Source organism: Saccostrea cucullata, unplaced genomic scaffold (genome assembly GCF_032062105.1).
Source record: "Saccostrea cucullata isolate Sc308-1 unplaced genomic scaffold, CSIRO_AGI_Scuc_v1 ctg14996, whole genome shotgun sequence".
NCBI classification, from domain to species: domain Eukaryota; kingdom Metazoa; phylum Mollusca; class Bivalvia; order Ostreida; family Ostreidae; genus Saccostrea; species Saccostrea cuccullata.
This window is the reverse complement of record NW_026918824.1, coordinates 1-14,775: the sequence shown is the minus strand read 5'-3', so window position 1 is coordinate 14,775 and position 14,775 is coordinate 1. Positions and strand designations below refer to the sequence as shown.

At 34.8% G+C, this 14,775-nt stretch overlaps 1 protein-coding gene across 1 annotated transcript; it reads right to left on the bottom strand.

Moving 5' to 3' along the window:
• Window positions 1-6: 6 nt before the first annotated feature.
• LOC134271799 (oxidized purine nucleoside triphosphate hydrolase-like) lies at window positions 7-13,509 on the bottom strand. Its single transcript, XM_062754024.1, has 3 exons — window positions 13,353-13,509; window positions 3,933-4,078; window positions 7-269 (listed from the first exon to the last, which is right to left on the bottom strand). The coding sequence occupies exons 1-3, from the start codon at window positions 13,502-13,504 to the stop codon at window positions 91-93; spliced, it is 477 nt and encodes a 158-aa protein (XP_062610008.1). The 5' UTR covers window positions 13,505-13,509; the 3' UTR covers window positions 7-90.
• Between the last annotated feature and the right edge of the window lie 1,266 nt (window positions 13,510-14,775).

Sequence of the window (14,775 nt, the reverse complement as noted above, 5' to 3'; positions counted from 1 at the left end):
TACACCATAACATGTGTAAAACAGCTGAGTCCAAACAGAGTTCTTTAACTAAAATTTGTTAAAAAATTTTATCATGCACATACACTCCAACTAAGTTGGCAGTTCATCCACTTCCTCAAGTGTATAATTTAGAAATTTATCGTGTCCTTCAAAAAGAAAGTATCCTCGAAATTTTGTCCCACTTAAAAACAGTGGAAACCAGAGGATGTCGTCTGGCCACATGGTGTCAAAAGGAATGTCCTCAACATTAAACCACTTAGGCCTCATCTCTGAAGAACACCAAAGGAAAAATAAAATTCCAGAATTTTAAAATGGAGAAAACACATCTTTTTAAACTTCATTAGTTTACCATATGTCAGAAGGTGATGATTTTCTATGAAATTAAGCTTTTTCAATAATATTTCACTTCTCACTCTGTTTTGAACATATTTTATTGACAACATGTCAAAGGGATTGGACACAAGTTCCAAAAATTTAGATAGTCCTAGCTCCCACACTTCTCACTCTGGGACCTAAAACCTTCACCAGAGAATGATTAATTGAGCACTAATTGTTTATCATTACCATGAAAAGACAAGAGGCCCATGGGCCACATCGCTCACCCGAGCATTGTGGCTAGGAAAAAGTAGTAATTGGTTTACTATTGAAAACTTTAAATCCAAAAGTTTGGCCCCGCCCTACCCCCGGGGGTCATGATTTGAACTTGAATCTACACAACCTGAGGATGCTTCTATATAAATATGAGCAATTATGGCTTTGCTATTCTTGAGAAGAAGATTTTTAAAGACTTTTCCTATATATTTCTATATAAAATTTTAGTCGGCCATTGTGGCCCCGCCCTACCCCCCGGGGTCATGATTTGAACAACTTGAATCTACACTACCTGGGGATGCTTCCATATAAATATGAGCAATTATGGCTTTTTTGTTCTTGAGAAGAAGATTTTTAAAGAATTTTTCTATATATTTCTATATAAAACTTTAGTCGGCCATTGTGGCCCCACCCTACCCCTGGGGGTCACGATTTGAACAAACTTGAATCTACACTACCTGGGGATGCTTCCATATAAATATGAGCAATTTTGGCATTTTTGTTTTCTTGAGAAGAAGATTTTTAAAGACTTTTCCTATATATTTCTATATAAAACTTTGGTCGGCCATTGTGGCCCCGCCCTACCCCCCGGGGTCATGATTTGAACAAACTTGAATCTACACTACCTGAGGATGCTTCCATATAAACATGAGCAATTATGGCACTTTTGTTCTTGAGAAGATTTTTAAAGAATTTTCCTATATATTTCTATATAAAACTTTGGTCGGCCATTGTGGCCCCGCCCTACCCCCGGGGGACATGATTTGAACAAACTTGAATCTACACTACCTGAGAATGTTTCCCCATAAGTTTCAACTTTCCTGGCAGAGTGGTTCTTAAGAAGAAGATTTTTAAAACATACCACCAAATTTTCACTAATTCTCAATTATCTCCCCTTGAATAAGGGCGTGGCCCTTTATCTGAACAAACTTGAATCCCCTTCACCCAAGGATGCTTTGCGGCAAGTTTGATCAAAATTGGCCCAGCGGTTCTTGAGAAGAAGTCGAAAATGTGAAAAGTTTACGGACAGACAGACAGACGGACAGACGGACGCCGGACAAAATGTGATCAGAAAAGCTCACTTGAGCCTTCGGCTCAGGTGAGCTAAAAATCCTGCTGTACATCCTTAAGCAATAAAAAGATTTTTGAGAAAAGAAGACTAAGTCCCAACCAAGGACTTGGACCCTGCTTGCAAATGAAGTCATGGATTTTACAGTTTGGGGGAAAATTATCATAAATATAACAAGAGGCCCAGGGGCCACAGCGCTCACCTGAGCACATCGGGCTTGAATTTACTCCCCCCCCCTCCAGGCGTTCCTCATTTGAACAAACTAGAATCTACACTACCTGAGGATGATTCCATATATATATCACTAATCATAGCTTTGAAGTACTTGAAAAGAAGATTTTAAAAGGTTTCCCTATATATCCCTATGTAAAACTTGGGTCGGCCATTTTGGCCCCACCCTAGCCCAAGGGGTCATGATTTGAACAAACTTGAATCTGCACTACCTGAGGATGATTCCACATGAGTTTCATCTTTCCTGGCCCAGTGGTTCTTGAGAAGGATTTTTAAAGATTTTTTCTATGCACAATGTATTCCTATGTAAAACTTGGGTCGGCCATTTTGGCCCCACCCTTGCCCCGGGGGTCATGATTTGAACAAACTTTAATCTAAACTACTTGAGGATGATTCCACATGAGTTTCATCTTTCCTGGCCCAGTGGTTCTTGAGAAGAAGCTTTTTTAAAGATTTTTCCTAAATATTCCTATGTAAAACTTGGGTCGGCCATTTTGGCCCCACCCTTGCCCCGGGGGTCATGATTTGAACTAACTTGAATCTACACTACCTGGGGATGATTCCACATGAGTTTCATCTTTCCTGGCCCAGTGGTTCTGGAGAAGAAGATTTTTAAAGATTTTTCCTATATATTCCTATGTAAAACTTGGGTCGGCCATTTTGGCCCCATCCTTGTCCCGGGGGTCATGATTTGAACAAACTTGAATCTACACTACCTGAGGATGCTTCCACATGAGTTTCATCTTTCCTGGCTCAGTGGTTCTGGAGAAGAAGATTTTTAAAGATTTTTCCTATGTATTCCTATGTAAAACTTGGGTCGGCCATTTTGGCCCCACCCTTGCCCCGGGGGTCATGATTTGAACAAACTTGAATCTACACTACCTGAGGATGCTTCCACATGAGTTTCATCTTTCCTGGCCCAGCGGTTCTGGAGAAGAAGATTTTTTAAAAATGCCATTAATTTTTAACAAATTCATGATTATCTCCCCTTGGAAAAGGGCGTAGCCCTTCATTTGAACAAACTTGAATCCCCTTTACCCAAGGATACTTTGTGCCAAGTTTGGTTGAAATTGGCCCAGTGGTTCTTGAGAAGAAGATAAAAATGTGAAAAGTTTACGCCGACGACGACAACGACAGAGGACGGACAAATTTTGATCAGAAAAGCTCACTTGAGCCTTCGGCTCAGGTGAGCTAAAAAAAATGCCTGCTGGTTTTCCATGAAAAAAGGACGGTTTCCAAGATGCTTGTGCTATTTTTTAAGATTACTAATGAACTTTAAAGGAGCTTAGACACAGATTTGAATTGAAGAAAAATGCTAAAACCAAAATCCAGAAAATTTATAACAGAAATGTTCAAAAGCAAAACGCCCTTCACAGTATATAGCCAGTCCGTGCTCAGTGGTGTGTGTACAGACTTTAAAAATTGAACGCACATGATGAATCGTAAATATTATCAATAACATAGCTAATGCCCTTTTGACAAAAACAGTTATCATTCCACGAATTTGTTCAATTTCTTAAACTCTGTACAGAACAATGAGAGCGGACTGATAGATGCAGTTTACCAAATCTGGATAAAATAAGTTCATGTGCACTAGTTTTACAGATAAATCTTGCTTACTCTTAAATTTGTGAATGATAGCAAAAGGTCATCTAAATGACGTAGGTGACCTTAAAATTTGATCCAAATAAATTCATTCCTTCTTCAGATTAAAAATGCTTAAAAAAAGCATGTGGCTTTAAAATTTGCATCAAGTAAATTTATTCCTTCTTGAGATAAAAACTTTGGCAGTAAAAGATAATATAATTGAACTTAGATATTTCAAACATAGATATGTTAAATACTATGGATATATCAAGTCATTTTGAAGTCCCAACCACTTATTCTTTAAGTATTTTACCCCCGATACCTCGAATCCTAGGAAGTTTTAATTTTCTAGGTCCTATAAAGTTCAAGGGAACAAAATTTTACTTTACTTCCTTAGCACATCTTCAATTGCAAAATTAAAAAAAAAAAAACATTCAGTAACATCGTTGCATACCTGGGCTTTCTGTTGGTTCTCCCTCAAATTCAGTTGAAGTGAAAATGTGGACTTCTAATATTTGTGGATCACCAACAAATTCAAAATCAATTATTCCAATCTTTGTCAAACTGTCAGATTTCAGACTTGATTCTTCAAAAAGTTCTCTTAAAGAAATAAAAGTAATGCTTGTAAAATATGTGTGTCTTCTCTAGATTTTTCCAGAAATCAGCAATACTTGCTACATCAACTAATACATAGTTTTTCTTATAAATTACAAGAGGTCCACGGGCCTTATAGGTCACCTGAGTATCATGTAACAACTTTCCAACAACTGAATTTGGTTTGTGTTTTAAACCAGAGGCCATGGAATGCACAATTTTGAAAGAGGCACCAGTGCTTATCATAATTATACACTTAACATGCTTATTCTAGTTTCTTAATACCCAGAGGTTGTTCAGGGTAACAAAGAGAAAATATATTTCCAATTCATAACCAGTTGTGCATCCGACCCCACAGGAACCACTGACCCGGGGGCCACATATTTTAAAATTTTGGAAATTTTATCATAAATTTTATTTAAACATAAATGATTTACTAATACCAATGAGCAGATTTCAAAGCATATTTTATTTTTTGGCTATATACCCCCCCCCCCCCATCCTGATACCCATGACCAACCAAGGGGGCACGAAAATAACCATTTTGCTAGAAGCACCTCTATTCATCACAAATATATATACTTAGATCATTGGCATAAACCCCATGAACAAAAAAAAAAGATTTTCAAAGAATTCATGCATTTTCACTATATAATCATTAGAGCCCCATCCTAACACCAAAACATCTGAACCAGAGGCCTTGAAATTCACAATTCTGGAAGAGGCATCCTTCCTCATCATAACTATGTTCATAGTTCATTGATTTAATACCCAGGAGCAGTGAAGAAGATTTTTAAAGAATCAATGTATTTTCACTATATAATCAAAAAGCCCCATCCTAACACCACAACCCCCAATCTAGGGGCCGTAATATTCATAATTTGGGAAGAAGCACCCTTGGTCATCATAAATATATACTTAGTTAGTTTGTTTAATAACAAGGAGCAAAGATGAAGATTTTTAAAGAATTAATGTATTTTCACTATATAATCAAATCAAAGTACTGAAAGTACTGATAGACGGAGGCTTGGAATGAACATGATTGTTTGTCTCTTTGGGAATTTTTTATTCATATTCTGACCCTAACATTTGCCTAAGGGTAGTTGGCCATATCTTTTGAAAAGTAGATACCAGGACATTAATACTTCATATATCTTTTTTTTGTGTGGAAAGACTTTTCATTGGATATTAACAAACTTGACCTTTTGACCTTGACCTTCGATATTCTATACTTCTGAAAAAACTTTAACCTTGGCCATGACTTTTGAATGGTAAGGGATATATAGGGGGGGGGGGGGGGGGGGCAACAGTGTTACACAAACACATCTTCTTCATTTATGTTACCGTGGTCTAATTTTTAATTATGTAATTTACTGAATTCCTATTTTTCATCAAAAGGACAAACCAATCTAATTGCAATAAACTATATCAATTTCAATTCTTTAGTGACTCGTGGTAAGAGCTTCCTGAAATGTGAAAAAGCCAAAAAGTACTTTAGTATCTCTAACTCTTCAGGACTAAAAGGAGCTGAGATACAAGCATTCAGATATAACAATGCATAGATCTACATGCACATTCAACTTTTAATTAATAGTTCTGTTGTGTTGGGTATGAACATAAAGAAGATCCAAATATTTCCAACATTATGAAAAATATCAAGCAGAACAAACGCCTGTTTGGGTGCAGATCTTGAAATGTACTAAGCTCTACAGGTATTTGTTGTCCAGTGCGCATTAATCCTGACTTCCAAATTCTTATTTGACTGGTGATACCTTTAGAAACATTTGCATCTAGGTGAAAGTTGACTCTGCAAAATATGCCATCCCATTGTTCAAGTTTTATAAAGTGATTACACCGCCTTGACTAGATATTGTGGATTCAACGACACCCTAATATCCAGTATTATACGCGAATTTACGGATAATACCCATTTTCGTTGAAAATCCTTCCCGTTTCAGAGGCGGATCCAGCCACTCTTGAAAGAGGGGTTCCAGGGTTGTACTGTCCATATAACCCCCCCCCCCCCATACACACTCTCAAGCAAAGATTCACACACACGTATGGAAGATCTTAGGTTTCGGTAAATAATATCTGTTTACGTCCATTTATTTCTTTGGTCCCCCAGTCCGAATTTAAAGAAAAAATAAAAAAAACTGCTGAAGCCTTAATTAAAATTGAATGGATTTGCAGCATTTCCAAAGAGTACAAAGAATTTTCTTTTGGAGTTTGAAAAAAAAAATCGTGGTGGGTGCGGGTTGGGTTTAAAACAAAGAGTTGCATGTTAGTTCCTTCAAATGATATGATTAAAACGGTTCATATAATATAGAACCGTTTTAATCATATCATTTGAAAGAAAAGTGAGTGGAAGAAAATTAATGTGTGAGTATCTATCTAATCAATACATAAGTTAGACGTACAAATATATGTATTTTTATTTATTCTCGGAAAACGTTTCATTCTCTCTCTCTCCACTAAACAGAAAATAAAGTGGGCTTCCAATTCCCGGACCCCCCCCTCCCTTGGATCCGCCAATGAACCGTTTACAAGCATTCACCCATCCTTGACACTTTTTCAATATCTATCCAAGGTTTGGGAAATCTAATAAATTCAACTCCTTGCATATATTTTTTGTGGGCATACTTTGAGTCACTATTGCAGATTCCATGACAACATTGTTTTATTGCAAGATCCCTCTAGAAAGAAGTCAACGGACATGTACTCTTTGTAATTCAAATTGTATTGAAGATGAAATCCATTTCCTTACAAATTGTTCTTTATATTATGAAGAAAGGAAAGTTTTATTTAACTTTTTAAGTGACAATTATAAAAATTTCAACACTCTGTCCAACAATCAAAAATTTTTATGGATTATGGCAAATGAAGATCACAATATATTATTTAAACTATGTGACTTTTTATCCAAATCTTTTATTAAGAGAAAAAATCTCATTAAAAAATGATAAAAGTAAAAATGTTAGGATATACATAATTATTCAATTCATGTGTACTTCAGTCTCTACTACTAATGTACTTTGCATTTTTTTTTCTCTATCTGTCTTATAAACATTATAAGTTCAAAAATGCATGTACATTAATTAATTGCCATTAGCCTAAATACTGATGCCCCATACCACAATATGATACATATGTATATATACATTGATGAGTCATATGTCTATTTTATGTACATGTTTGTATAGGTTCATGTATGTCTAAATCTTTTGTTTTGTTTTTCCTTTTTCTGTCAACTATATATTAGGCCTTTCTCTTGTAAGTTTGTACTCTTTATGCTCATTTGGGCACTGAATTAGTAATAAAACATATCTTATCTTATCTTATCTTATTGCATCCTTTTTTGCACAGGTTAGCCATAATATTACTAAATTTACACCACAAAGTAAGATTCAAGCCACTGTTTTGGTTTTGGTCATGTAAACATAGAAACATGTGGGTCAGTTTGTCCCATCTAACTTCTGAAACATGTGATAAGGAATTCTAAAAATAGATGCAGCAGAGCTATAAACAGACAAGCCGCAGCTCTCTGCTGAGTCAGTGAGTGAACATTTAAAATATGTCAGTTTCAATGAAACAATGATGCAGATTTCTTCTATCTAGGTAATGTAGGGTATTAATGTGATAGGACCTTCGCAAACTAATTAAAATCCCCCAGGTGAGGTGAAAGGTGTGAGATAATTATAGGTCCATGAGAAAAAAAAAGAATTATGTATTGTATGTGGAAAAGATTAATTGCATCAAAAGCAGATGCAGAGAACTGCACTTGGTGATCTGTTTTGGTTTCCCCGACAATTTAAATTCTATGTCAGCGAGAGTTTTTATCAGCCAATGAGCGTGTCAGCAGCGGACTCTAAACATTACTGATCACCTGTCTGTATACAGCACATATCCGATATCAGACAGGCAGGCCAGTTTATCAAAGTTTAGCCTGGTTCCCTGTCACTGTTTTGCTTCATGTACTCCTGCCTTGGAAAGGATGAGCCGGGGGACCAAGCTAATCAAAGTTAACGTGATTAGCCGCTAGATGGCGATCGCAAAATCCCTTCCGCCGCAGCTGAGCGGTACCAATAGAGCGGAGGCTAAGCCTCCGTCTAAAAAGCACCCCCCACTCCTTTTCACCAAAACCCCTGACACAGGGGCCATACAATTCACAAGTATAGTTGAAGAACATTGCTCATTATAACTATTTACTGAGATAGTTTATTTAATACCCAGGAGCAGAGGAGAGGATTTTTGAAGAATAAATGCATTTTCACTATATAATCAATAACCAGGAGCTAAGAAGATTTTCAAAGAAATAATGCACTTTTACTATATGATATATATAGCCCCATCCTAACATCAGAACCCCTGACCCAGGGGCCATGAATTTCACAATTTTGGTAGAGGACTCAATGCTGATTACAATCACGCCAACAGTTTGACTGCTTGATGTCCAGGAGTAAAGAAGAAGATTTTAAAGATTGCATTAATTTTAGTGGCTTTGACCCCACTCCTCAGGCCCCAGGGTTAGAGGGGGTCATGAAATTCAAAATTTTTGTTCCCCTTTACCCATAGATGCTGTATACCAAATTTGCTTGAAATTTGCTCAGTGGCTCCAGAGAAGAAGCTAAAAATGTTCAAAAGTTTACGAACGACGTATGACGACGGACAAAAACAGACACCCATTCTCAATATAAGGGCGCAAATAATGTCGCCTCGTTTTCATTTAGAAGAAATACCACTGATGTAATTTTTTAAATCAACATTATAAATAGTCATATAACAATGAATAAGAATTCATATAATTATCGATCTGAAAGGGTATTTAAGGAGTTCAAAATTCAAATATAGTAGCCTATTTGAAATGTACGTTACTGTCGCCGAGGCAAATATTATGCTGAATCCCCTCTGTGTAATATATAGTTTTGATTCTCAAGTAAAAATTTTCTGATAAGCTAAACCTTGTATCATATATACTTCTTTTCATAACAATAAATACATTTTCTTTGTGATAATAAATAATTTTTATTGTGCAATGTCCCTGTCGCTTAATTCTATTTTAACCACATTACAAGCAAACACAAAGATTATACACCTGATAGTTTTGTTCTCCTTTATTTATTGATGGGCTAAATTTGAAATTTCAAAGGGTTAATTACTCCTACATAGATAATGTAACATGAAATTGAACAATTTGAGCAACTTTTATAAATATGTTTACGGAATGAAAGACATTTTCAATCGTAGAGATAAGAAAGAAATGTACGTTACCTATATTCTTCCATTATGAATATATATTAAGTAGAAAATATAAGACGACTCTGAATAAGCAACCCCTTGTATCCTGTAAACTGGCAAAGACGTTTTGCTTAACACAATTAAAACTTATTTTTTACATGAAAAGTGATCATTTGAAATGTACGTGACTGAAATGTACGTTACCATGAAATTCGAATTAAGTGAATCTCGCACGAATTTTCATGTATTCTCATACTTTCACACACTCGAATGTGTACACAAAGTAAAGTTTCAAAGGTTGGAGGTCGGCTAAATCCCAAAATTAATGAAAAGAAACGTTTCTACTGAGGAAAAAAAAATATATTAAGGTCAATTATATGTAATATAATTTTGATATCTGGTATATATTTCTGAATATGAAACCTGTATGATGCATTTCTTATGATATGCAAGTTCAAATAGTATCAATATATTGCGTGTCTAACGTACGCTTGTGGAAGAGAATTGATTTTTATATTTGAAATGTACGTTACGAATGGTAACGTACATTTTGCGCATTTCTAACTGACATTTTTTTTTATTATTTAGTCAATTAATTGCGTTTACACAAGCGAAACAAAATTATCGTTACAATCCATTTCACAAATGACCACATAAATCCATCTAAATGCACCCCAATCCTCGTAAATGTGGTGGACTGTTACCACTTGCTAGAAAATTTATTTCTATGTGTCTTAAATTCATCTTTAGCAACCATTTTGCAGTTTGTTTACTTTTAATATGCGACTTTTCGTCAATATTAATTTAATTGTTGTTGGTATTTTAAAACAAGGTATTCATAGGTTTATAATTAGTAAAAAAAAAAAAAACCCAAAACGAAACAAAAAGAAAAAGGAAAAAGAAACAAAACAAATGAATCCAGAACACAAGACGGTCACGTACATTTCAAATACTGAAAGGCACACAATACTCAGTTTTGTTTGAATCATTGCATTTTAGGTTATATTTTTCCAGATCTGCTGAAAATTATGTATGTTTGTGTTATGACAAACGATGTTGCAACATACTATTAAAATGAAATTGTTAACAAGACTGTCGATGGATATATCCGGAATAGATTTATGTTAAGTTTCAATGGCCAAACACAAGCATTTGTTAGATCATAGCAAAATACGTCTGACTCTTTTTTTGTCTGTACCCTTGCACACAGGTAGAAGTAACTAGGCTACGACCGGTGTCAATTTCAGCGAAACAGCACAAAAGAATGGTAATGAACTGAGATGGAGGGGACTCCCCAATAATATATGAAATGAACGTTACCGAAGTGACGTGACATTCATGTAGTTGATGACAAATAACCACGTTTGTTACCATATTATTTCTTATATTACTGCGTTAAAACGCTTCGTTGAAATGATTTTTGTGTCAATAATTGTTTTTTTTTCCCAATATTTTCTTATTACTAATTTACGTACATTACAAGCTTGAAATGTACGTTACCTACTCATATTCTGAGGCAATCGTGTCTTTATAGTGATGATTGTGACATATAACACAATGTGATTAAATAGAGAATCTTTTTTGGAATAAACTGAAACAAAACTATGAATTTTTAGATGAATTTTAAGCTTTTTATTTAACAGAAATATATCTTGAAATGTACGTTACATTTACGTAGTTGTCTAAATCGGCATGGATATATGTTAAAATAGACAGTAACTACAAAATATAATTTTACTACATGTACATGTTAAGTTCCACTATCTATAGAAAATGACAAGATTCTAAACTGATCGCTCTAAACAAAACAGAGAGAAGAATTTAAAGCATATATTTAAAAAAATGTTTTGATACATCTGGATCAAAAAGTAACCTGTGTTTTTTGAAAGGAAAAATCAAACGCACGTTCGTATGCCGAGAAATATGTTGCTGACAGAGTTGGTAGGATGTACTGGTGTTAAGATGAGATATTCAAATTGTGATTTTAATGACTACATTTTTTTATACATATCTTTTTGGACATTGAAGAAAGAGTAACGTACATTTCAAGCTACATTTCTGAATAAAATCACCCTCTACTTTACCGTCTTGTCATTATTCCATGTATTAAAATTTGATGAAAAAAAACCTGGAAACAAAATCTTCATATACTTTCTTTCTAACGTAATTGATAGAAAAATTGTTATCTTGAACTTCATTTTTTAAAAAATCAGAGAGGCATTTGTGCCCTTATATTGAGAATGAGTGAGATAGCAATAGGTCACCTGAGTTTACTCAGGTGACCTAATAAAGGTCAATGTTTTTTTATAGTGGTAAAGGGGAAAAAGGCAATTAAACAATCACTGGTAAACCCTCAATTCAAAAGAACTGTTTTAAAAAATTATTCAAGAAATTGCTTTAACAAGAGGCCCACGGGCCTTATAGGTCACCTGAATATCATGTAACAACTTTCAAACAATTGAATTTGGTTTGTGTTTTAAACCACAGGTAATTGAAATTCCCAATTACCATTGCTTATCATAATTATATACTAAGCATGCTTACTCTAGTTACTTAATACCCAGAGGTAGATTAGAGTAATAATGAAAAAATGCATTTCCACTTTGTAACCAGTTGTCCAAGACCAAACAGGAAGCACAAATATCAAAATTGTGGAAATCTTATCATAAATTTTATTTCATCATAAATGATTTATTAATACCAAAGAGCAGATTTCAAAGCATTCATTTATTTTCAGACTATGTAACACCCCCCTCCCCCGATACCCCTGAGCCAGGGGGCATGAAATTAACCATTTTGCTAGATGCACCTTTCTTCATCATAAATATATATACTTAGATCATTGGCATAATACCCAAGAGCAAAGAAAAATATTTTCAAAGAATGCATGCATTTTCACTGTATAATCAATAAAGCCCCGCCATAACACCAGAACTCCTGACCCAAAGGCCATGAAATTGACAATTTTGGAAGAGGCATCCTTCCTAATCATAACTATGTTCATAGTTCATTGGTCTTCCCAGGAGCAGTGAAGAAAATTTTTCAAACAATCAATGTATTTTCACTATATAATCAATAGAGCCCCACCCAAACACCAGAACCCCTGACCCAGGGGCCATGAAATTCACAATTTTTAAAGAGGTACTTTTGATCATCATAACTATGTACTTAATTATTTTGTTTAATACCCAGGAGGAGAGAAGAAGATTTTCAAGAATTAAAATGCATTTTCACTATATAATCAATAAAGCCACGCCTTAACACCAGAACCACTGACCCAGGGGTCACGAGATTCAAAATTTTTAAAGAGGTACTCTTGGTCATCATATCTATGTATTTAATTATTTTGTTTAATACCCAGAAGCAGAGGAGAATATTTTCAAGGAATTAATGCATTTTCACTATATACTGTTGATCACTAAATTTTCACGACACCTTATTTTCGCGAGATAGTCATTGTCTTTTGATAAGCGAGACAAAATTTTCAAGACTGATTGTTACTTATCTATATAATCTTAAGGAATACTATTATATGCGAGAATTAAATTTTCGCGAGCACACTGTCTCACGTAAGTACGTGAAAATAAAGTTCTCGCGAATAAAAAGTGAAATACAGTAATCAATAGAGCCCCATCCTAACACTAGAACCCCTGACCCAGGGGCCATGAAATTCACAATTTTTAAAGAGACACTCTTGGTCATCATAACTATGTACTTAGTTAATATGTTTAATACCCAGGAGCAGAGGAGAAGATTTTCAAAGAAATAATGAACTTTAACTATATGATCTATATAGCCCCACCGTAACACCAGAACCCCTGACCCTGGGGCCATGAATTTCACAATTTTGGTAGAGGACTCAATGCTGATTACAATCATACCAACAGTTTGACTGCTTGACGTACAGGAGTAAAGAAGAAGATTTTTAAAGATTGCACTAATTTTAGTGGTTTTGGTTTTGTACAACGGACGAAAACAGATAGCAATAGGTCACCTGAGTTTACTCAATTGACCTAAAAAAAATAACAAAAACATCGATTCTTACCTTTTTGCAGCCTCTAAAATGGTTTCTCCTTTCTCCACCTTTCCCCCAAATCCATTCCATCTGCCTTTACCAAACCCTCTTTTCTTCATTCCCAGCAGAACTTGACTGGGTCTGGTTAGGAGAACCAGGGTAAGGAGCTTCTTTATAACCATAAGGAATATCTGAGTAAACCAATAGAGATAGTTCTCAGTATGGATCTGTAGTTCTCTGCTTTAATAATCCAAATTTTCTCTGGCAGAAAGCTACAGTTCTGCAACTAGCAAATTATCTGCAGGTGTGCTGTTTATCAGTATAGAGTAGAATTTATTGACCAAAGTACTTATAGTAGGGTCCATTAACCATAAACATGTATATAACATATATAATTACAGATAAACATGATAAAGAAATAGACAGAATACAACATATGATGAAGAGCAATATTCTTCCATTAAGTATACATGTATATATATTGGTGGCATTTTTAACAGGTCCAGTCAAAGACTATTTCTACCTATGTAGCTATTAATAGCTACGTAGGTATTTAAACCCAAAGTAGCTATTTTTACCTACTTTTAGCATTATCTGCATTTTGTGGTGAAAAGACTAAACGGCGCAACATGGCGAACACCATATTTTTTGATACAGTCACACTGATAATGAATACAACAAAATTTTGGTCAAAAAACGATTACTTACTGAATTGGCAATTTTACATTAGTTCCTAGGCAAAATTTATAATATACGAAGTAATCATTTTTTTGCCAAATTTTTGTTATATCCATCATTAGTGTGACTGTGTCAAGAAATTTGGAGCTCACCATTTTGTGCCGTTCTTGCGTTTGGCCACAAAATGCAAGTAATGCGCAGAAAGTAGGTAAAAATAGCTACTTTGGGTAGGTTTAAATACCTATGTAGCTATTAATAGCTACGTAGGTAGAAATAGTCTTTGGACTGGACCTGTTTAAGTTTCATATGTTGTGCAAAACATGTGAATTTAGATTTTATTATTATTAAATATACACATATAATTGAACATGTGGATGTTTCTAGAATCTTACAACTCTTTAAGTCCTGTTTTGACCAAGACACATTCAATATTTATTTGTTGTAGAACACTGATAGCCCAATTATTGAACTGTTGAACTGCCAACCTCGTGCCATGCTTGCTACATCCGAAAAAACTCAGTCTACTGTATAGAAAATTTCCGAGTAAATTCAAAATCAGCAACATCGCAACGTCAAAAAGACAGTTGTTCTTTATTCTGCACAATACCTTCACATGAGAGAAAAAAAATGGATAATGATATCGATGAAATCTGATGAAATAGAACTACATACCTTATTTTTCGTCTGTTGTTTACACTTTCTCCCGCAATTTCCCCTAAATATTGAAGAGTTCTGACATGAATTCGGAACACCTCTGTCTTTTTTACTTTCAAGA

Bases quoted from the DNA above. Each gene is read 5' to 3' on its own strand.
- LOC134271799 (XM_062754024.1), bottom strand. From the start codon at position 13,504: ATGGTTATAAAGAAGCTCCTTACCCTGGTTCTCCTAACCAGACCCAGT. The intron at 4,079-13,352 runs GTAAGAATCGAT...TATTTCTTTAAG, and splicing joins ATTTTAGAGGCTGCAAAAAG to AGAACTTTTTGAAGAATCAA. The intron at 270-3,932 runs GTATGCAACGAT...GGTGTTCTTCAG, and splicing joins AGAACCAACAGAAAGCCCAG to AGATGAGGCCTAAGTGGTTT.